At 36.3% G+C, this 25,378-nt stretch overlaps 2 protein-coding genes across 2 annotated transcripts in view; one reads left to right on the forward strand and one right to left on the reverse strand.

The window, feature by feature from the left end:
• ALDH1A1 (aldehyde dehydrogenase 1 family member A1) overlaps window positions 1-6,216 on the reverse strand; it is a 53,921-nt gene extending 47,705 nt beyond the window's left edge. Inside the window, exon 1 of the mRNA XM_019934667.3 lies at window positions 6,068-6,216. Coding sequence (XP_019790226.1) covers window positions 6,068-6,133 — 66 coding nt within the window. The 5' untranslated portion in view covers window positions 6,134-6,216. The remainder of the gene's footprint in view (window positions 1-6,067) is intronic.
• Window positions 1-25,378, forward strand: part of LOC109549894 (cytochrome P450 1A5-like) — a 248,868-nt gene that overhangs the window by 82,038 nt on the left and 141,452 nt on the right. The window lies entirely within an intron of this gene.

Below are 25,378 nucleotides of genomic sequence, written 5' to 3' on the forward strand. Positions count from 1 at the left end.
AATCCATTAGGTGAAGTCCAGTTTAAAGAAATCATGTGAACACTTGTAGTCCTGAGGGTCCTCATGAAATGGGAATAACACCCTCTTTTGGGTATGTGCTATTTACTTTAGGATTTTGTTGATTAGGTTTTCTTGAAGCCAGGCAGGTGCCAGAGAACAAAACAATTTGCCAAGATACTGTCTTCAGAGATAAGCTAAAATATTGCATTCTTAGAGAATGTTTATCTCCCAGGATCAAAATCAATAGTTGGTTTCATCACTGGTTTGTGGCCATGATATAGTTCTTGCTGGACTCAGGCACTGAAAGAGAAAGTAAGCGCTTCTGACCTGGCTGGGTGTGAGTGAGTTTCTGGGAGAAATAGGAAGTCAAGTCCCTAAGTAATTAGATGGTGATCACTGTAGGTAAGTTATAAGGCTGACCCAAAACTTTTAGACAGTTGCTGCTGGTCAATGGACCATGCTTTGAGTAGCATCAGCAAAACCTTTAAGTCTGTTAGAGATGCAGAATTTCATACCTCACCTCATACCTACAGCATCAGAATCTGTGTTTCAACATGGTCTCTAACTGAGGCACTTACACAATCAAATTTGAGATATACTGCTCTAGAGTATCTTCTTTCTATTAGTCCACGTGTTTAGGGATCTAGTGTCCAAATTATCTCTCTTCTCTTATCATCCAAATTTCCATTCTCTCTATCGGATAAAGGAATGAATGATACAAATTAAATAACAGGTGCAAAAGCATTTGTTAGAGACGATCCAGTGAGATTCAAATGCTATTTTTAATATTTAGGAAAAATATGAAATCATGTGGAAAAGAATCAGATCTGAAATAAGATTCAGAATCCGGTTCATTCTGTGCTTGCCTCTTAAAAACTGTGACCTTGGGCAAGTCACTTAAGCTGAGCTCAGGTCCCTCAGCTCTAAAATGGGTCACAAGTAACATCTTCCCTAGCTCCTTCCCGGTGGTTCATTATGAACTTCAGATGAGACCAGCACATGAAAGTAGTTTTGAACTTTGACAAGCAGTGCAAGTATTTGTCCCACTTACATTGGCAACTGAAAATTTTTAGAATTCTAGGAGTCATCTTGGGAAGGAGAGGGTTAAAGAGAGCCTGGACCAAGGAGCTAATAAGTGCTGGGCACTTTACACAAATTACCTCACTTAATTCTCACAGCCACTTTCCAAGGTAGTCATTATTATTCCCAATTTACAGACAAGGGAACTGAAACTCAAGGAGATTAGAAGCTTGGCCAAGGTCATATCATTAAATAAGTAGAAGAGCTAGAAATTGAAGCCGGGTTTATCTTGTTAAGCCACTGCACCTTGCAGCCATCCAGCTATTTGTTCAACTGCTTCCAAGCCAAAAGCAAACAAAATATTGCTTCAGTCAGTGGGGACTTAAAAAGATTTCCCAAATGAAAGCAGTGCCACGGCACAATCGTCTTTGTCTTCAACATAAGTCCTGTCCTGTTTTAAGCACCCCTCAGTGGTTTCCCTCAAATGAAATCCATCAGGCAGTCTGGCTGGAGGCTCCATCTCAAGTCTTATCTCTTTCATGCTCTCTCTTCCTCACTTTATTCCGGCTATGTTTGCCTTTTGATAGTTCTTTGAATATACCAAACTCTTGTCCGCAGACGTCCCTGCACGTGTTATTACCTCTGGATCTTTGTTTCCCCACGTTCCATGGCCACCTTATGCTCTGCATCCCTCAGGTTCCCCCTTCCCTGATACCTCATCCAAAGTAAGCTCTTCCCCTCATATTGTCTCAGCTTTGTTTTCTTCTTTTTAGCATTTAACACAATTTGTGATTAAAGTATTTACTTACTTGCTTCCTTCCTTCCCACCCCACACCCTGCAGGAATATAAGCTCCATGAGGCAAGAATCATACTAGCTTTCTTATATCATAAGACCTAGCACAGAACAGTCATTCAATGATTTGTTAAATAAAGGGAGGTAAAATGGGAGAGAGGCAGGGAAAAAGGGAGAAATGAGTGAAGAGAGTGGAGTATTTGGAACTGCATGTGGTCTGAATTTGTTTGTTGTAAGAATTTAAAAGGAGATAATAGTAGGGGAAGAAAACACTTTAAATTGTGCCTAGCACATAGTATTCAATGATTCATAACTCTTCTTTATCAAAAATATATCTTTAACCCACATGGGTTAAACAATCATACCAGAAATCTAGGAAAATATCTCCTCCTCTAACCAAAATGTATTATTATTCCCTATGGGTTGAAGAAATGCAGTCCACGTAGAAATTGCACACCTATGTCAAAGTCCTCTGCATCATGGTCTCTCCCAGCCCAAAGGCCGCCTTTTCAATCAAAGCAGAGAGTATGTTTATTTCCAACCTTCCTTATTGTTCTCCTCTTTTTCTAAGTTGGTGGCAAACTTCCTCCTGTTGGCCTGGGAACAGCAGAGCAACAGCTGGAAAGGCTCATGGGCATGGCCCCTCCAGTAATCAGGAATGGACAAATGAAAGACAGAATAAAGGTGGAATAGGATGTCAGCAACGCCATGTCCCAAAGTAGTGATATTGGTCTTAGACAAGTCACTTGTTGGTGTGAGGGCTGAGACTGCCAGCATTCCAAGTCTAGCTTTGTCATTTACTAGCTGTGTAACTTAAGCCAAGTTACTTAGCCACTCTGTTCTTCAGTGTCCTCATCTACAAAACAGGAATAGTAACGTCCTCATAGGGTTATTGTAAGGAGTAAATAAAATCATTGTAAAGGACTTAAACAGTCATTGGCACAGAGTAAACACAATGAAACTTAACTATGATATTTCATGTGTGTGTGGGTATGGGTGTGTGGGGGGGGTGTGAAATGTCATTAGCTGATGAAGATCTTTTCCAGCATGAATAAATCATTATTCAATGAGTTACATTTAAGAGTCAAGTTAAATATTTTGGGGTTTGAATCCTGTCTGAGAAAGCTTTCTTCTTGAATTTTCTATTTATCTTTTAAGGTAGAAAACAGTGTTATGAAGGGAGAATGGAAAACAAATTTACCAAATCCTGTAAGAGAAAGTTCTTGATCCCTGAAATCCCAGATCAACCCCTGGAACTTCGCTCCAATGCGGTCCTGTCAGGTGGGGCATGACTGTGCAAGAAAGAGTGACAGAAAGCCTTGGAAAAGAGAATGAGATGAGAGGGACACTTGTGGGAAACAGGTCTAGGAAAGGCTGAGTAAAAGAAGGCTCTGGAAAATTGGAAGAAATTCAGAAAAATAAATAGGACTAGGATAGCTAATGTTAATCGATCACTTCCCATGTGCCAAGCACTGTTTCAAGTGCCTTAAATGCATTAAACTCATTTAATGCTTTTTTCCACCTTAGGAATTCCTATTTTCCATGTAAGGAAACCAAGGCAGAGAGAGGTAATGTAGTTTGCCCAAAGATCACATAATTTCCGAAGAACCTCATCATTTAAAAGCTCAACAAAACAGATGAGTTGGCAGATGTAGGGTTTGTTTAGAATTGGAAAGGGGGAAAATGAGAATAGAGATGAAATCTGAGTTTATGTGCATTTATAATGATGTTATTGAGGTTTTAAGTTCTAAAAACTTTGGTATCATTTTAGAAAGTATTTCTTAAACTCTGATCTCTGTTTTATGCACCTTAAAAAATTAAACCGACTGTACTAGAAAATAAGTCATAAGAGACAGCGATGTCTTTTGTTTGGATGAGAGGCAGTCTCAAGCTTGAGAGGGCGTGTAGTTCTTCTACCATAGTTGTAATAGTTTTTGGTTACTCAATTTTGCTTGTCTCTTCCCTCCGCCTTGCCCCAATGACCAATATATTCTAGCGATAATAAAAACGGACACTAAAACAGTGGGAGAAAAATAATAAGAGTTTAGGGGCTAGCTATAGAAGGTAATTTCTCAGATACTATAAAATCCTTGCTTATTTGGTTTGCAACCCGGAAACTTAGTTAATAACCATCATTTTCCAACTCCTCTTGCAAGTGCAAATCCAATACAATTCTTCAGTGAGGCACAGTAAAAAGAAAATGCAAAGGCATTTGAAAAAGCTCACCCATTTAGATTTAATTACATACATAACTGGTGTCCTCCCAAGTGTGAAAATGCTGTAACCAATAAATCAGACAATAAAATGGTATCTGAGCAGAACAGATTTGTAGAGAAGATGTGTGAGCAATCAAAATTCACTGACTTGCACTGGGCATTTTTACCCAGAAAAGTTCTTATATGCAAGAGTAAATTTCTGCTCTTGGAATCTTGCCTCCTTTTGAACACGAAGGTCAGTTAGTTTCCCTAGAGGGTGTTCTTGTGTAATGACTTTTAAGTGAACAGGAGACTTTAATCTTAAAATCATCTCTATGTGTTAAAGAATCACTAGATCTCTGTTTGTATGTTAGATTTTTTTTTGTATGTTAGATTTTAAGGACCATCTCATTTGTCTACTACTGTTTCTCACATGTTTAATTAATAACTACTAAATGAAGCTTAATTCAGTAGAAAGAATATTTCATACTAGATGTCCCTGGAGATTCTCATATAAGGAAGACTGCAAACTTCTACAAACCAGATTTTCAAAAAAAGTGACATTCAGACTACCAAAATATCTTCCCAGGTAGTATAGAAAAAAAAAAAAAAGACTCCTATAATAGTAAGGGTATAATTCAATCATTGCCAATGGTTTTGATCTTTATGAAGTGAATGCATTTTTAAATGCACTTACCTTGGATCGAAATTTCTTGTGAATAACAGAGTTAAGAAAGTTGGCAAAACTGGAGTCTTGTTATCTTTTGGGCATAACTTTGCCAAGTGCAAAATTTTTGGAGGGTATATATAGTGTCATCGCATTTTTCATATTCCCATTTGGAATAAAATCAAACCGACAAAAAATATTTTCCCTTTTAATAAAAGCTTGTGAAAATAATACTTTAATACACTTTGTAGCTGTTGGTCAACCATGTTAAAGGCACAATCTGATCTCTACAGGCACTTTCCTATGGAAGATAGTCAGCTGAATAACTTCCTCATTTGTTGTACTTATGAAAATGAAAATGTAACAGACTTTAGGATTTCAAAAGCATCCGTGGTCGCAAGTAAGGAAACAATTTAATAATAGCAGGACTTTATCATTAACGTATAATGCTCTTGGTTTTTCATTGGTTAATTCAGACAGGAAAATGGCTCTCCCTGAGTGGGAATAGTTCCTTTCTTACCTTCCTTTCTGCATCACACCACAAAGCTCACTTTTTAAATGATTTTGGTTAGATTGGTTTTGTTTGTTTTATTTGTTTTTCTGGGAGTTCTAGGCTCTGACTAGAAAGCAGGAATGTAACAGTGTGAAACAGGCAAAGTTCAGAGATACTCCTGATCGACTCAAATAGGATCCATTTCCTCCTTCTCTCTAGCTGTGGATTTTTAAATCTGGGTCTGGCTTCTGCTCTTGTTTCTGTAAATATTTATCAGCTAACAATTACATACTGGCTCCAATGGCAGCAAATTTGGCTGAAGAAATAAATAAGAATGCTTTCTTTCCCCAAATATGCTAAATAATGCAAGTCCCATGAATTTTTTTGTAACTGGAGTTTTCTTCATCCAGTTATCAGACTGAGGTCTTTCAATTTTGACACTCATTTGACATATATAAAAATCATGTTACTTCACTATGCTCTGTTTCTCTCTCTTTTTTTTTCCTTTTTAAAAAAAATTCCCATTTGTTTGTCTGTTTCCAGTAAGTTTCTCTAGTAAGTATTTGCCTCTCCTATCACACATGCTAGGCTCTGCTGAAAGTTAATAGAACTGCTTAGTAAAGTCCCCTGAATCCTGGCACAAGAACCTTTTACAACGAAGAGAATTCCTTTCACTCAGAAATATTTTAAGAAATAAATTTATGAAAAGTTGCCTGATACAATTTAGAATTCATTATTTGATCAAGACACTAAACCCAGACCGGCATTTTGCAAGCCTTTTATTTTTATATTTGCAAAGGGCTCTTTACACAAGTTTACTTAAATTGACCTTTTATGCTTTAAATAAACGTAGTTTTTATAAAACTGAGGCAAAACAGCAAATAGAAGTTGTACTAACCTTAGTATATTGAAACTTCAAATTGGTGAGTGGGACAGGTACATCTGGCATGGCAGAGGACGACATTTCTGGTTCAGCTCCTGGAACACAGGTGACAGGCTCAGCGATTTGGTTCTGATAGAGCACTTGGCTTTATTTGTTCCTTTTTATCTGCATGGGCTAAGGTTTATTTGCATACTGGGTTATGATTGGATGAACAAACTGGGAGCAAAAAGAAAACGACACTACTTATTTGTAACACCTAGGGCAGGAAGCCCTTGACTTTAAACTTAAATCCTTAAGAAACCAGTGCTACAGCATTGAAGCTGCATCTGGAGAGAGGGCACTATTTGCAGACGAATTAATTTACAAAGCCGAAACCTGTGATAAGGGTACGAAGCACAGCTGCTCTGGCCACTAAGGCCAGTTATTATGTTTTTGGCTTTTCATGCTTTTTATGCTGCTGTGAAACTTTCTGTTCTCTGACAGACTTGGAATCAGAGAATTCGAGGATTGAAAAATAATCTCAAAGGGCACTTGTTCTCAGCAGAGGCTGGTGTGTCGAGGACCCTCGCCAGGTATCTTTAGGACAGTGCAGTCAGAGAATCAGTCCATGTCCCAGAAAAGCAGGGTGCTGTTTGTGGAAGAAAGGCCCTCTATAGAGACCCTACCCCAAGTCAGCTTATAAAAAATCATACCAATCAAATGTATTTTCAGTGCTTGGTAAGTAGAACTACTAGGATTTCAGGAGCTCTAAATTTATCTTTACTTAAATTACCTTTATTTAAATTACCTTTATCTAAATTATCTTTTATATGTGGGAATAGAAAAGTTAGCAGGATATTTTTTAAAAACTCGGACTGTGCTGTCACACAGTCGCCGCAGTAGCAATATGGCAATATCGTCTGCTAAAACTCATTTAAAATGAAAGTAACCTCTGGTTTTGGAAGTTGGCTGGTATTTATCAATCATTGATGCAGGCAATTGTACCAAGAGTGACTTTAAACAGGACTCCCAAGTAATACAAGTTCTTAAAATGAAATTAATGTTTCAAGTTGGGAACATTCAAAAAGGACAATTTTTAACTGTACTACTCCCATTTTAAGTACAATAGTTTATTTTATTGAAACTCTAGCAAAAGCTAGAGTCAGAACAAGATGGAAAACTTTGGATGCTCTTAACTGGTTACTAAGAATTAAGAACAACAATTATTTTTTCCAGTGAAAAATGCCAGCTCCCCCAAATGAGATTTAGGTAGGGAAGCTAAGACTTACTGAGTAGTTACTCCAAATCAGGTGCAGAAGCCTTACTTTCTCTTTCCTTCCTCACTGGGTTTCCCATTTTACAGACATAGAGTAAGTAGCTTGCTTATGAACACAAATCTAATATGTACAAGAATTTCACTGGCCTGAATTTCATTTCAGGCCAGTCGGATGCTAAAACCCTGGCTCTTATTCCAATTTATTCTCCTTGCCCTCCTCTCCATAAGAGAATTCCCAGATGGGCTTGAGAATCGGCTGTTTTGGTTCTCTAAGTGAGTAGTCACTCCTCACAGGCACTCAAGCTTAGCCTTCTATTCACCTAAAATGGGGGTCAGCAAACTTTTTCTGTAAAGAGATAATATTTTCCACTTTCTAGGCCAGATAGTTTCTGTTGTAACTTACTCAACCCTGCATGAAACAAACTACAGGCAATCGATACATTAAGGGGTGTAGGGTGTTTTGCAATACAATTTTATTTACAAAAACAGGAGGCAGGCCAGATTTGACTCATAGGCAGGCCCCTAGATTCTAAGAGAACCATCCCCAAGGTCCTTGCCTTCCCTGCGCTTCACTCTTGAAGACCAGATGGAAACTTCTGTGCTATTTCACCATTTTTGTCTCTCTGTCCCTTTCTTTCTCTCACTCTCAATTTCATTCTTTTTGGAAAATCTAATTGTTTTCTCTCTTAAAAATGTGTTCCGAATTAAATGCACAATTACACAATAGCTGTTACGTAACTTGCAGAGTGGTGCTCTGGCCAGGCCCAGACAGCTGTGTTTTGCTACTTTCTTCTTCTCTCAGCTTTGCAGGTGTTTGTGGAGTCAGACACTTGTCCAGGCAGTGAAAGCTCAAAGCTTCATAACACATTTGGTGTGTCATCTCAATATTTTAAGCTCATCCTTAATCATATTCTATTGAATAATTACATAAGAACAGGTCCCTTTATGCCAGATATTACTGAATGTAGGTAAAAGGAACAGCTTTGGAAACAGGTTACCACACCTGCACATTAAATTTTAACAAATATTTACCAAGTATCTTCTATGAGTAAAGCATTGCGATTAGAGTATCAGGAACTCTCCAACCTTAATCTTACTTGAAGGGCAGATCTCTTCTGTCCAGAAACCACAGGCCCTGAGATTTCTATTTCTGAAGTAAGTATCATCCTGCCCCTGGAATTTGTCTCGTAGAATAGTATATTTTTAGGAGTGGTTGCATGGGTAAAAGGCCTAGGAGATCACTTTCCTCCCTTACAAAGTGGCTTTGGTGAGAACACAGGGCCCAAGAAGCCCCACTTCAAGACTGGACCCAATCGTGTATATTTTTATATACAATATATATTTGTATATTTTGCCAGGATTATGCATCAGAGGAGGGGCTGGAACTTGAATTTGGGATTAATAGATGAAGGATGTTTAATCTTCCTTTCTTTCTTAGGGACAAGTTAAGTTACACACACACACACACACACACACACACACACACACACACACACACATGGCAGTGGGGGGATGGGGAAAGGAGCATAATTTATTTTTATTTTGAATCTGATTTCTTCCAGTCCTTTGTGAAAGCTGTCATTATACGAATAAATATATAGACCAGGTCATCAACCATTGCTGAAACTGCTGTCTCATTTTATAAGGAATCTCTCTAAAACTCCATTCAAGCCATAGTCACTGAAAAGCTAATGGAACCTAACCTTCTCCCACCCACATGAGTAATTGAAATAAAAACCATTTATATTTAACAAACTTAATTGTATGGTAAAATAAAAAATAGCTGATTTTCACATTTTCTGATTTCAAAATCCAGGATCAATTTGTTGAACTTCTTTTGCTCAGTGACATCTGCCATCCCTGACACTTCATTGTCACCTTCAGCATGACTGGGTGAGTCTGCCAGGTGGTTAACCCAGCAATGGATATGTCCCTTTGCTTTTGATCACTGCAATTTCAACAGACACCACATGGGCTTATGTGCCTATTTGGGTTTTAATAATTTGGAAAAAGTGGATCTTGTATGTGATGAGAGAATATGTGCTCAGTTGGCAAGTTGCTATTAAAAATGGAGGTGGAGGGCTTCCCTGGTGGCGCAGTGGTTGAGAGTCCGCCTGCCGATGCAGGGGACGCGGGTTCGTGCCCCGGTCCGGGAAGATCCGCGGCTGGGCCCGTGAGCTATGGCTGCTGAGCCTGCGCGTCCGGAGCCTGTGCTTCGCAACAGGAGAAGCCACAGCAGTGAGAGGCCTGTGTACCGAAAAAAAAAAAAAAAAAAAAAATGGAGGTGGAAAGAGAATTCGAGTATGTGAACATAATGTGTTTGTGGGCTAATTTCTGTTCATCTGACAATCTTTTCCAATTGGCGATATTTTTTTACCTCTGATTTCCCCTGCTCCTCACATATCCTATCATCGCTTTCTCTTTGTCCTGTGTTACTAAGATGGCAGATGTCCCTCTTACCTGATACAATGAGGACACTAATCAGTAGGGTCACTAAAAGAAATAGTAGATTAAATCCTCTATAAGACAGTTATTTCACTTTAAATAGGTTTTGCTAAACTTCATGGGCCAAAACCATTTCTTAGAACTGGGTCTGCTGCTAGAGTTTGAAATAACCTTGCATAAATAATGTTCACATTGTTGTTGTTTCCTCAGAGTGCAGAAAGAATTTTAAAGACATCTTTGAGGCAATCTGAATGTAGACTACTTTGAGATTTTTATGTATTTTTAATTTTTTTACAATTGTCTTATACACAGATTATTATTATTATGCCAGTGTGTTTAATAATTTGACGAGATTGTTTGCATAACACTCAGTTTTGTTTTCATAGAAATCACTTTCCCTTTCCTCCTAATAAATCAACAACTTGAATAACATTTAATTTAATCATGCGGTTGAACTTCTAGGTTCATGTGAATGATAAGATTTTGGAGCAGAGATTTGACTATTGCTAAGCAGACAAGATTGTGCCCAAAACTGAGTGTATGTAGACATGAGTGTCAGTACTAATTTTTTTCTCTTTTAATTTATTTTTTATTAAAATTTTTTTAAGTCAAATACACCATGTATAGAAAAACTGCAAAAATCATAACTTTTTATTTATAACATCTCAACAAACAGTCATGAAAGGAACAAAACAAAATAACCACCACCGGGGTCAAAGAATTGAACAATATTAGAACCCCATAGCCCACTTTGTACATCCTCTCTGTCGCTATCCCCTTCTTCCTCACCCCAGATGACCAGTATCCTAACTTCTAATGCCACACATTCTTTTTTCCCTGATTCTGAACCTGTAAGCAAATCATACAGTCAGAATATTTTTACAAAGGAACTTCAGAGGTGCAAGTTAATCAGGCAAGTGAGTTAAATCGTGGTTGTAGGTAAAGAAAGTTTCTCAGGGAGTACTCTCCACCAAAATATCCTCCAATAAATTTAAATTATAAGTGCAAAATACGCAGCAACAAGTTAGCATTTTTAAGAGTCAAGGGGCACTTTTTTTATCCCAATCCCGGCACATGTAAGGGTGCGGAGAAATGACCCTTTTCCTGTAGCGTTTCTCAGAGCTTAATAACACTTGGCAAATTGTATTAAAATATTAAAAACATTTAACCCTTGATCTGGTTATTCTAATTCTAGAAATTTCTTTTAAGGAAACAAATAAATATGTGTAAATTATGAACAAGTATCTTTAAAAGAATATTATTTATGAAATTAAAAAAATACCAGATGGTTAGATAAATCATGGGTTAGTGAAAAAAGTAAACAAATACTTGAGGAACTTTTGTGATATATTGTAAATTAGTAAAAAAAAAAAAAAAAAGCAAGTTATAAACCCGTGTGCCCTCTGTAGGCATGCTAAGAAATTGTGCTTCACTCTTAGTATTTGGCTGAAATCTGCAATTTGCCTTTGACCTTGACCTCAGCATTTGGAAAGCTAAATAGCTGAATTTTGACTTCAGTGTCATTTCTGGCATTTTGAATTTATGCATGATAAAAACAATCATGTGATTTCTTTGGTTATATTTTATAGAATTTTCCCAGGCTGAATAATGATTCCTAAAGATATCTCTGGAAGCTGTGAATATTACCTTATATAGCAAAAGAAAGTTTGCAGATATGATTTAGTTAAGGATCATGAGATGAGAGATTATTTTGTATTATCAGGGTGGGCCTTAAATGTAATCACAAGTATCCTTGTAAGAGGGAGGCAAAGGAGATTTGACCACAGAAACAGAAGGCAGTTTGACCACTGAAGCAGCTAGCTTTGACAATCAAGGGGCTAGGAGCCAAGGAATGCAAGGAATGCAGCTCTAGAAACTGGAAAATACAAGGAAATGGATTCTCCCCCTGTGCCTCTGGAGGGAACTGGCTCTGCCCACCCCTTCAATATTGACCAGTGAAACTGATTTCAGCCCTATGACCTCTAGAATTGTAAGAATGAATGTGTGCTGTGTTAAACCACCAAGTTTATGGTAATTTGTTACATCAGTCATGGGCACCCAATACAATAATCAATGTTAAGCAGGAGTTCAGGGTTGCCAAATAGTATCCGCTGTCATTGGTCATGCCCTCTGCATGTTTTTCTAGTTTATTGTTAAAATCTAAATATTCATGTTCAAATAAAGGGAAGCCTCCCTCCCATCTGTACCTGGAATAAAAACTTCTCAGGTGCTGACATTTTGAAATCCTTCCAGTTTCCGTTGTAGTATAAATGGATACTCATTCAATTGCAAAAGTAAGATACAATAGAAAATGATGTTTGTGAAAGCCTTTTTTTAAAATGATCGTTTCAGCTAGACAATATCAAACTTGGTTTGCATTTGCTTGCTTGGATTTTTCCCACACACATATGTACCCAGATCTATAACTACAATCCAAACTTATCTTCCAGGCTCTGGCTTAGGTTCCAGCTGCTTGTTCGGTACCTGAGCTACATGTCACATCTAGTCAGGTAGCTGGATTTGAAAATTGAGAGCTTGTATATTTGTTTACGTGGACCATGCAGTATGATTAAAAAAAAATAGAAACATTTACATAAAAACCCAGATTTTAACTTGACCATCAGAAGACTGGAAGAGTGTTTTAGCCTGCCTGCCCATTGGAATCACCTAGGGAATTCAAAACAAAACAAAACAAAAGAGATTCCGATTCAGTAACAGTGGTTTGAGCCCAGCTATTGGTATGCATTTTAAGTTCCTCAGGTAATTCTAATGTGTGGTCAGCTGTCAGAACCGCTGAAGCAGCTCTGGCTCTATTTCCTCATGGTGCTCAATGTTGGAGTGACATCCACGTCACCTGGATATTTTAGAAATGCTAATTCTCAGGTTCCATCTCAGAACAACTGAATCAGAATCCTTGGAGCTAGGGCCCAGCAATCTGTGCTTTAAGGAACCCATCAGGTGATTCTGAGTCAAGGTCAAGTTTGAGGATCACTGCACTGAAACATAGACCCAACCTATCTCTAGTATTTAGTTCAGCCTATTTTCACTCAATTAGGTTAACTACCTAGTCTCTTAGTTCATATTTTAAGACCCTTGATTGAACTCATTATCATTTTTCAAAATCAAACCTTTTTCTTGAATTTTCTCTTTCTGCTTATAACAAAACAACACCGACGAAAATTCAGGCATCTGTGATTCCTTGCCTTTTTCCTGTAAAACTATTAATTTTATTTATTGAAATAATTATTACTTTCAACTTTCCAGTGTCCTGACATTTTAGGTCAAGGTTTTAACGAGCACATGGCTGTCATATTTTTTTAATCCAATCTCAGAGTCTCTGCTTTTAACCCGTACGTTTATTCCATTTCTGTCTATTTCTGATTATTGTGATGACTGATGTACTTTGTGCTTTCTGTTTGTCCTTATATCAGTTAGGATTAGGTTTGGTTGCCCATTAGGGAACATCCAAAATAAATGCTCAAAATGGAAATGGATTTCTCTTTCACATAAACAGACATCGTAAATTGCTCATCCAGGGAAGGCATGGTGGCAGAGTTGAAAGATACAGAGGGAATTCCTTTCAGCTTACTGCCCCAGCATCCCTGAACTATGACTCTTGGCTTCCTGGTAAGAGAAGGCTGCCAGAATTCCAACCATTGCATTCATATCCCAGGATTCAGAATGGAGAAAGGGGAGGAAAAATGACAAAGGACTAGGGTCCACTGCATTTTCAGGAGGTTTCCCTTGAAGCTTAGACCTCAGTGATCAGAGTTTAGTCACATATACACACTTAGCTGTAAGGAAAAATAAAGACTGTACACTTTTTCTGGGCAACCAGGCTCATAGTTCAAAATCAGTAATTGTAGTAGTAAGAAGAGAGGACTATTGTAGAGGTAACTGCATACTCCTTTACTTCTTACCTCTCTTCTCTTGTAGTGATTGCAATTTCTCTGTTCCTCCATTTTCACCTCTTTTTTTGTTTGGAAGAAATGCTTTCTATTTTTATTAGTCAACCTATAAATTTTAATGCACTTCCCTCATTTAAAGCTCTAAATTTCCCTCTAAGCATGTCTTTAGAAGTGTCTACAAGTTTGGAAATAGTATTTTCATTTTCAGGCAATTAAAAATACTAATTTCCATTGTGATATCTTCCTTGATTCATGGTTTATTTTGGTGTGCATTTCTTAATTTTTCTATTGGTTGGCAATAAACAGCCCCCAAGTCTTTGCAGCTTACATTAGTAAGGCTATATTTTTATGTGCTTACAAATTTAGCCTTGATTTATCTTCCTTGTGAATTGAATTTTTTATCACTATAAGATGTCCCTGTTCATCTTTATGCTTTTTGCCTTTGTTTCCTTTGTCGGATAAATTATACCCACAGTAGCTTTTCTTTAGGTTGGAATTTGCATAATATATATTCTTCCATCTTCTTACTTACAATCTCTGTGTCTGTATGTGTTGCACGTCTCTTTAAACGACCCATTGTTGGGGTTTCTTCATTTGTGCAATTTTACAGATTTTCTATTTTAATTGGATCATTTATTTTATTGACATGTAATATAATGTATTGATAAATTTATGTTTAAAAATTCTATCATCTTACTAAATACTTTTATTTGTTTTACTTGCTCGATTTTTCTTTTCTTACCTTTATAAAAAATTGATTTAAAATTAATTAAGATATTAGTTTTAAAATTAAACTAAACTATGTTAATTTTTCATTTAGTGTACATTCATTTAAATTAATTTAAAATTATTCTCTCTATTATTTGGGGAATTTTATATTGGGTTTATTATTTTAATAATAGTTCAAAATCTAAAATTAATTTGTACCTTTACTCTTTTCCTTGGCCAATCTAAATACGTAGAACACTTTAAACTTGTTTACATCTCTCCCCATATACATGTCATTGCTGGTGGATGTTTATTTAAATATTTGTGTGTACATGTTAATATTACTGGACATTCTGTTTTCCACTTCAGATCCATTTCATCTCTTTGCCTTATGACACGGCTCTCTTGCCCTCTGGCTTCTGGTTTTGTTCAACCAATAGGAAAGGGAGGGAGGTGCTGACAGGAGAATGGAGTGTAGCAGGAGAGAAAGGCCAGGATACATGCTCCCTTGCTTCTCTCATGGCTGGCTGGCATTCTGGCAGGGTTCTGGCAGGGCTGACTCTTCCTCCTATGACTACGGACCTTGCTGAATGTCCCTCACTATAGAGTGTTGGCTTTATTCACTGAGCTCTGAAAATACCATTTCCACCTCCTGTCTCTTCAGGCTTTCAGGAGTGGTCACTGCTGCTCACCTGTGCAAGCTCTAGGTTCTTCAGTATTCCTTGTGGATTGTCTACCCTTCTGTAAAAAATTCCTTCATTATATCATTTACAAAACTCCAGCCAGGTGTGCCTTTTGTTTTTGCTGTGACCCTGATATTATTCCTTTAGATTTTCAGATACATCTTTTTGTTTTGTTTAATTGTATAATTAGTTATGTATAATAACATAATAAGCACTACCAAACCACTACACAAAACAAAGTAGTTTGAAGATAACCTACATGTGTACTTGTGGTCCTTCATTCCATTGCTCTGTCCCCTCTCTCCTACCCGGATGAGAAAATTATGAAACCTGTGTTTATTATTCTCTTGGTTGACTTCCACTGTATCTCTGTGTATTCCAGAATATGGTATGCATGTGTTTGTGTGTGTGTATGTGTATACATTTTAGTTAGTTCTAACTTTATTTTTTTCTTATTTAAATGTTTTTTGTTTTGTTTTTTGGCCATGCTGCTTGTAGGATTGAACCCAGGCCACAGCGGTGAAAGCACCGAATCTTAACCACCAGACCACCGGGGAACTCCCTTAAATGTTATAGATAGGATTCATTCATATTGTTGCATGTCACATAGTTTCTTTATTTTGACTGCTGGGTGATATACTTTTCTGATAATAGTTTATTCATCCAGTCTTTGATAATGGGTTTTGGGGGGCTTTGCTATTATGAGCAGTGCTTCTGTGAACATTTTTTTTGTGTGTGTGGTACACGGGCCTCTCACCGTTGTGGCCTCTCCCGCTGCGGAGCACAGGCTCCGGACGCGCAGGCTCAGCGTCCATGGCTCACAGGCCCAGCCGCTCTGCGGTATGTGGGATCTTCCCGGACTGGGGCACGAACCCGTGTCCCCTGCATCGGCAGGTGGACTCTCAACCACTGCGCCACCAGGGAAGCCCTCTATGAACATTTTTGTATACATGTTATTGGCTATATATCTAGAATCAAATTTGATATTTCTTAAGGAAGAGGAATGTTAAACTTTGGGATATAATGTCACAGTGATTGTATCAATTTGCACTTCTATCTCCAATGGAAAAATAACCCTGTGGATCCATATTCTTCAGCATTTGAGTATCAGGCTTTTTAATTTTTAATAATCAAAGAGATACAAGGTGGTATCGCACTGCATTCTTGATTTGTTCTTCTTTTGTCACTAAGTATCTCGAATACTTCATCATATGTTTATTGGTTAGTTTTGTTTTTGTAAAAGCCTATTCACGTGCTTTGCACAGCTTTATTGTATTGTCTGTGTATTTTTAAATTATTTTGTAATGTTTAAAAATATATACTTGATTCTAATCCTTAATCATATTACTAATGTCTTTTCTCAGTTTTGAATCTCTAAATTTTAATTTACATACAGTATATTTTTAATGATCAAAATATTCTTAATTTTAATGCAGTTAAATTTATCAGTCTTTTATTTTTACAGTCAATGTTGTTTTTTGTGCTTTTTAAAAGAAAACTAATCAAATAACACAGACCAAAGATATGCTGTCATCTTTTCCTACTAAGAACTTTAAATTGTATTTTTCCCTTTGAAGCTTATTTGGGAATGATTTTTGTGTATGGTGTGAAGTAAAGTTAGTGGGGTGTTGCAGCTGGCTCATCCTAGCTCAGGAAGCATGGCTGTTAATCTTTCAGGAATTTGAGAGTCAGGGGACTTTACACTGGTTACTTAAACTCAATCATGGGTGGAGTATTTGCATTACGGGAACTGTCAAGTGCTACAAACCAGTGCAAATCAGGGCCTTTTTTTGTTTTGTTTTGTTTTTTTAGAGAGTTGGTTTACCAGCAGAGCATTGAGTAGCAGTACTGATTAATCTTCTCTATGTGGATAAGCATTTTTTCAAGTTCCTTTTATTGAACATCTTGCTTTTCTCCAATAACTTGACATGATATCTTGTCATAGAATAACATTTTATACAAATATATGTGTGTTTTGCGGGGGAGTTCTTTGTTTTATTTCTCTGGTCATTTTGCCCATCCAACTACTGATACCACATTGTCTTAATTAGTATGTCTAGCTTTGCCATTAGTAGAAAAAGATTATTCTCTCTGCTCTTTTTCTTTAGAAGAGTACCTGCTATTCTTGGCTTTATACTCTTCCATGTATATTTTAGAATCTTTTTTACTTTATGTTTCATGAAAAGCCATGTGTTGAGATATTGATTGGAATTTGGAAAGAATTGACATCTTCATTGTATAAACATTTCTATCCATGAAATGGCATAGTTCCCCAGTGTATTTAGCAAATCCTTAATATTTCCTAATAAAGTTTAAAAATTCCTTGTTGAGATTTGTACAGATTTTGTTAGAGTTATTCTTGAGTACTTGATTTTCAAATTTGTATTACACTGGCTAAAGCATCCAACACATTGTAGAATTTAAGTGATGTTAGTGGGCATCCTTCTCTATATCCTGATTTTAAAGGTAGCATTTCAAATGTTTTCCCGTTTAGATTGATTTTTGATAGTGGTTTGTTTGTTTACATTTAGAAACTCTTTATTAGTTTAAAGAAGGTTCTTTTTATTCCTACTTTATTTAGAGGTTTTGTTTTATTATGAATGTGTTGAATTTCATAAAATAATTTTTTTGTATTACCTTAGATTTTCATTTTTTTTTTTAATTCTGTATGTTGTCAGGTACATTTATGGATTTTTCTAATATTAAAAAACCTTTGCATACTGGAACTAAAGCTAAATTGGATTCGCATTTAATTACTTGCATTGCGAGTGAAAATATAGATACATCTAAAAATGTATGATAATAAAATTATCATATATTAACATCTGTTAGGCTCAGCAAAAACAGTACTTCAAGGGAAATTTTTATTCCTGAAACTTATATTGAAAAAATTCTTCAAATGAATGAAATAACTGCACATTTTAAGGAGGTAGGAAATCCATAACAGTATATATCTAAAGAAAGTAGAAAGAGGGAACTAATAAGAGTAAAAAAGGCATGAATTAAGTTTTTTTTAAAAGGCAAAATAGAGAAATTCAACAAAGCCAAAACTTGACTTTTTGAAAAATAGAAGATGGAGCATTTGAAAGACTGAGCAATAAAAGAGAAAAAGGATACAAAAATATCTTGATAAAGTGGGACATGCTTGCAGATAATGTAATAATTAAAATGAAAATTAAGAAAAAACCCACTTTCAACAGCTATGTGTCAACCTATCCAATTGCTCCAACACCATTTGTTGAAAAGACTGTTCTTTTTCTACCAACTTGCCTTTGTGCCTTCTGTGGAAAGTCAATTGTTCATGTATATGTAGGTTTATTTCTGGACTCTATATTATTCCATTAATCTCTTTGTCTGTGTTTATATCAATACCACGCTGTTTTAATAGCTGTTACTTTATAATGAATCTTGAAATAAGGTAATGTTCATCCTCCAATGTTGTGTTTTTCAAAGTTTTTCGGTTTATTCTAGATCCTTTCTATTTCCATGTGAATTTTAGAATCAGTTTGCCAATTTCCACAAAAATGCCTTCTGGGATTTTAATTGGGATTGCATTGAATCTTCTCTCTTCTCCTTCAGGGACTCCAGCTATGTTTTATTAGATCATGTCTCTATTATTTAGTCATTTACTCACTCTTCTCTATTTTTTGTTAGTATTTTGTCTGACTAGGCTTCACTATGGAGATTTTCTTCTATCCTAACTAGTTTACTAATTCTTCCTTCAACTGTGTCCAGTTGCTATTAAATAATTCATCTAGGCGGCATTTGATAATGGCCATTTTTAGTTCAAGTATTATTTTTTTGTTATTCTTTTTTCAGTTTTTGGATCTCTTCTGAAATTATTAGTCTTGTCTTTTAAATATAGATCTTTTAAAGTCTGTGTCTGATAATTCCAATATCCTAAGTCTCTGCATTGAGAAATCCATTTTGTCTGTTGATCCTTCTGGCTTTTGTTCATGCTGTCTTTTCTTCTTCTGACTGTGCTAGACATTATGTATTAGGCATTGGATTTAAAATTTTGTTTTCAAATAATTGAAGACTTATGATGATCCTATCTTCTTCTTAAAAATATTTATATTTGCTATGACCTTTATTTCTATTAGATATATATTGTACCTTCTCATTCTAACCTCTGTGTTCTTGAAAATCTGTTTCATAATCCCCATATCTTGATTTCTCTGTGCTTCATCCTAGATAATTCCTCAAATGTATACTCTATTTTACTTACTCTCTATTCAGCTATTTTCAATCTGTTGTTTAGAGCATCAGTTGAGTTTTTAATTTTAATGACTATGTTTTTTTCTTTCTGGAGTTTTGATTCTTTTTAAAATTATCATGGGTTTTTTTTTTGTATTATCTTGTGTTGATTTAAATAAGATGAATATTCTCAAACCTTCATTTAACTGAAGAATTCAACAGAATCACAGATATATTGTGTCTTTATAAACAAATGGTAAAAAAGGAAAGTTTAAAGTTCTTCTGGACTAACAACAAAACCTCAAATAATCTGTCAATTCAAATAGTATTTCTTGGGCAAACACATAGAAGTTTGTTGAGGTTATATTTCACAAAACACAGCAACAACCGCCAAAATCTGAATGTCTTAAAAGGCTTATTTGTATAAATAACACTTCCAAGAATGTGTTATGAAATAGAACTGGATTATTCATTTTTATACAAATCTCCATACTGGGAAAGAGAATCATATTGAGATGTTTTTGTAAATGTTCTCAATTTACCACTTTATCAGAACTAAACTTAAGACATGAAATTGTATCTGCTCCTCTGTATTGTAAGGAGAAGAAGAAACATTTTATTATTATCTTTCTGATATTCCTTTCATTAGCATTTGGGAGGAACTGCAGTTTCAAGTCTAAGTGATGTAACACAGACAAAGAGTAAACGCCTTTGTTTATGAAATCTCAAAGAAGGAAGAAATTTTTTTTACACCCACAGCCTAGACTAAGGAGCTGTTTGACCATGCTGTTGCCTCCCCATCCAGTGATTCAAAGGGCATATTTTTCTATTACATTCTTTAGTGAATGTAAGCCATTCAACCATGTGGGGTCTTAGTTCCTACCTCCTCTTCCTGCAACCTTGACTGCTCTCCTTACTTGGCTATTAAACCCTTTGGCTATCAAGGCAGCACATTCTCAAGAGCAGGAACAGTTTGTTTACCTCTCAATTTTAAGTTTCCTCTTTGTTCTTTTGGCTTCTGGAATTTTTTTTTTTTACTTTCTTATTGAGCCAAGTATGCATTCGACAGTTACTTATTATATTTTTATCTTGCATTTTCAGTTGTGTTTTAGAAGGAGAATTTCCCCATGATCTAGCCTGCTATAATGAGTGAAATGGAAATTATTTTTCCAAAAAGAGCACAGTCATTTAAAAAAAAACTAGTTCATTCATAAGACTACTAGATTTTTACACTTGCTCATTTTTTGTTTGCACATAATTTTGAGAAACTTTTTTTAATAAATGGCAATCAATATAAGAAAATATTCATACTCTCTTATATATGGTATATATTGTTTATTATTACTTACAAGCATAAAGGTGTATGTGTATAGAAACCTCTTTCCTGATTTGGAGCTTTTTTTTTTCAGTTTTTCCCTTTTATAGAAAATTTTAGTCAATTTATATTAAAATTACAAAATCATACAAGATCATATTAGTTTGTTACCGCTCCAATACTAAGTTTAATACTTGTACTTAGAGTTCCAGGTTGAACCTAAACTCAAGCTAAAATCTACCAGTGTTGAGATATTTTGAATGTGTCCAGAATACTGATCATATTGACCCATCAGGAGCATTTTTAAAGGAAGGGCTAAGATCTTCCTGGGAATAACTCTAAGTGAGGATAGCACCAGAGAAACAAACTGAGGTCTATAGTAATGCTTTGATTGTCAGAGATGAGGGTTGAATCTGATCACAACTTGCCATTTGCTATTGAGATTTGCTCCTAACTCAGCACCCCTTCTCCCAAACATGGGTTTTCATCATAATGTAAGGAGAGAGTAGGCTGAAATTAATTAATAAAAAACTGTTAATTGGGGCTTCCCTCGTGGCACAGTGGTTGAGAGTCTGCCTGCCGATGCAGGGGACATGGGTTCGTGCCCCGGTCCAGGAAGATCCCACATGCCGCAGAGCAGCTGGGCCTGTGAGCCATGGCCGCTGAGCCTGCGCGTCCGGAGCCTGTGCTCCACAACAGGAGAGGCCACAGCAGTGAAAGGCCCGCGTACCGCAAAAAAAAAAAAAAAAAAAAAAAACAACTGTTAATTAATGAAAAGTCATTCTCCCACAGACACAAAGAAATTCCAGGGTTTTTTAATTTATCTGTTACTCACATGATAAAGAGAAATGCAAGAGTTAAGAGAGAGAGAAAGACTCTCCCACAGTGGCTTTGGTATATTAATGAACCCAGAAAATACATTATCACTGGTATTTTTGAAGACTCCACTATGTCAGTCATGGCAGCAGAGATGTAGAGCCCATGCAATGCCCAGGAGGTAGGGTAGCCATGGAGATAGGAGGGCATTCAGGCAGCAGAGGGTTGTTATTGGCAGCTTAGTGACCACCAAGAGAGAGATTGTGTCCTTGGCTCTAAGATCAGCTTTTCTTTAGCTGTAAATGGCTGCAGCCAGGTGCTCTCAGATGACTTTATGGACAGCAAAAGCCTGGTAAGAACACTCGCTAAAAGGAATAGATCACAAAACGGGAAACAGATGAGACAGAATGTGAACTGGTGGTTGCCAGGGCCTGAGGAGAAACTGATTAATGGGGAAGGAGTTTTACTTTGGAGTGATGGAAATGTTTTGGAACTAGATAAGGGTGGTGGCTGCACCACATGTGAATGGACTAAATGTCACTGAACTGTTTCCTTTAAAATGGTTAATTTCATGTTGTAAAAATTCACCTCAATAAATTATTTTAAAAATATAAAGAGGAAGCAGATAGAAACTTATTACTGACCACATGTGACAACCCAAGGACTATACCAGTTAATGGATGATTCTTTGATGAGGCTGTAGACCTTGCAATAAATACCATGGATACTAAAAGCCTGAGAAACTGTTTTTATTACTTTCAAACTGACCCAGGAATGGCTGCCCTGGGGAAATATGAGTTTCATGCCATTTAAAATATTTTGCTCCCATGTCCTATTGTTTCAGTCTCAATTCTTAGATATTGTGACAACATAAATAATGATTAGCATGTATTGGATAACACTTCAAGAATATTCTAAAAGGATAAATTTGTATATTTTTCTTGTTGTTTCTGAAGGATAAAGAATGATTTGCCTCAAGTTCCCCCTCATTCAAAGAATAAAACAAGAGTCGGTATTAATCTAAAATCTTTCCTAAGTTGCTCTGATTAGTTTTGGAAAGCGTTTGAGAATCGAGGATTCTTTTCTCTCTGAAGTCAGACTACTATGACTTTAAAGCACTGAAGAGCAATTTAGAATATGGAGTTTAAACATTTTAAAAATAAATGGTGTGTGAACATAGGAAATGGTTTCCCTCAGGCAATAGTGTCATGATTTGTCCTCAACCCAGATTTCAAAGCTTCCCTCTAAACCATTGGGGGTTGTTTCTCCCAGGATACAGCTTTCCTAGGCAAAAAAGCAATGGCACACTTCTCTCCCTCATGTTCCTGTATGAAGACTAATTTTTTAAGTAAGAGAGTCATGAACTCCCTAAGCAATTATAATCTCCTAACATTATATGTGGGCGATGCAAACTGTTTCTCAAAAAAAATGGACTTCAAAAGTTCAAAGTCCTTACCTGAAAAAGAATTCAGAATAATGATAGTAAGGTTGATCCGAAATCTTGGAGATAGAATGGACAATAGAATGGACAAAATGCAAGAATCAGTTAACAAGGACCTAGAAGAACTAAAGATGAAACAAGCAACGATGAACAACACAATAAATGAAATTAAAAATACTCTAGATGGGATCAATAGCAGAATAACTGAGGCAGAAGAACGGATAAGTGACCTGGAAGATAAAATAGTGGAAATAACTACTGCAGAGCAGAATAAAGAAAAAAGAATGAAAAGAACTGAGGACAGTCTCAGAGACCTCTGGGACAACATTAAACGCACCAACATTCGAATTATAGGGGTTCCAGAAGAAGAAGAGAAAAAGAAAGGGACTGAGAAAATATTTGAAGAGATTATAGTTGAAAACTTCCCTAATATGGGAAAGGAAATAGTTAATCAAGTCCAGGAAGCACAGAGAGTCCCATACAGGATAAATACAAGGAGAAATACGCCAAGACACGTATTAATCAAACTGTCAAAAATTAAATACAAAGAAAGCATATTAAAAGCAGCAAGGGAAAAACAACAAATAACACATAAGGGAATCCCCATAAGGTTAACAGCTGATCTTTCAACAGAAACCCTACAAGCCAGAAGGGAGTGGCAGGACATACTGAAAGTGATGAAGGAGAAAAACCTGCAACCAAGACTACTCTACCCAGCAAGGATCTCATTCAGATTTGATGGAGAAATTAAAACCTTTACAGACAAGCAAAAGCTGAGAGAGTTCAGCACCACCAAACCAGCTTTACAACAAATGCTAAAGGATCTTCTCTAGGCAAGAAACACAAGAGAAGGAAAAGACCTATAATAACGAACCCAAAACAATATGGAAAATGGGAATAGGAACATACATATCGATAATTACCTTAAATGTAAATGGACTAAATGCTCCCACCAAAAGACACAGATTAGCTGAATGGATACAAAAACAAGACCCTTACATATGCTGTCTACAAGAGACCCACTTCAGACCTAGAGACACATACAGACTAAAAGTAAGGGGATGGAAAAAGATATTCCATGCAAATGGAAACCAAAAGAAAGCTGGAGTAGCAATTCTCATATCAGACAAAATAGACTTTAAAATAAGGACTATTAAAAGAGACAAAGAAGGACACTACATAATGATCAAGGGATCGATCCAAGAAGAAGATATAACAATTGTAAATATTTATGCACCCAACATAGGAGCACCTCAATACATAAGGCAAATACTAACAGCCATAAAAGGGGAAATTGACAGTAACACATTCATAGTAGGGGACTTAAACACCCCACTTTCACCCATGGACAGATCATCCAAAATGAAAATAAATAAGGAAACACAAGCTTTAAATGATACATTAAACAAGATGGACTTAATTGATATTTATAGGACACTCCATCCAAAAACAACAGAATACACATTTTTCTCCAAGTGCTCACGGAACATTCTCCAGGATAGATCATATCTTGGGTCACAAATCAAGCCTTGGCAAATTTAAGAAAATTGAAATTGTATCAAGTATCTTTTCTGACCACAACGCCATGAGACTAGATATCAATTACAGGAAAAGATCTGTAAAAAATACAAACACATGGAGGCTAAACAATACACTACTTAATAATGAAGTGATCACTGAAGAAATCAAAGAGGAAATCAAAAAATACCTAGAAACAAATGACAATGGAGACACAACGACCCAAAACCTGTGGGATGCAGCAAAAGCAGTTCTAAGGGGGAAGTTTATAGCAATACAAGCCCACCTTAAGAAGCAGGAAACATCTAGAATAAACAACCTAACCTTGCACCTCAAGCAATTAGAGAAAGAAGAACAAAAAAACCCCAAAGCTAGCAGAAGGAAAGAAATCATAAAAATCAGATCAGAAATAAATGAAAAAGAAATGAAGGAAACAATAGCAAAGATCAATGAAACTAAAAGCTGGTTCTTTGAGAAGATAAACAAAATAGATAAACCACTAGCCAGACTTATCAAGAAAAAAAGGGAGAAGACTCAAATCAATAGAATTAGAAATGAAAAAGGAGAGGTAACAACTGACACTGCAGAAATAAAAGAGATCATGAGAGATTACTACAAGCAACTCTATGCCAATAAAATGGACAATCTGGAAGAAATGGACAAATTCTTAGAAATGCACAACCTGCCAAGACTGAATCAGGAAGAAATAGAAAATATGAACAGACCAATCACAAGCACTGAAATTGAAACTGTGATTAAAAATCTTCCAACAAACAAAAGCCCAGGACCAGATGGCTTCACAGGCGAATTCTATCAAACATTTAGAGAAGAGCTAACACCTATCCTTCTCAAACTCTTCCAAAATATAGCAGAGGGAGGAACACTCCCAAACTCATTCTACGAGGCCACCATCACCTTGATACCAAAACCAGGCAAGGATGTCACAAAGAAAGAAAACTACAGACCAATATCACTGATGAACATAGATGCAAAAATCCTCAACAAAATACTAGCAAACAGAATCCAACAGCACATTAAAA

This window comes from Tursiops truncatus, chromosome 6 (assembly GCF_011762595.2).
Source record: "Tursiops truncatus isolate mTurTru1 chromosome 6, mTurTru1.mat.Y, whole genome shotgun sequence".
Lineage (NCBI taxonomy): Eukaryota > Metazoa > Chordata > Mammalia > Artiodactyla > Delphinidae > Tursiops > Tursiops truncatus.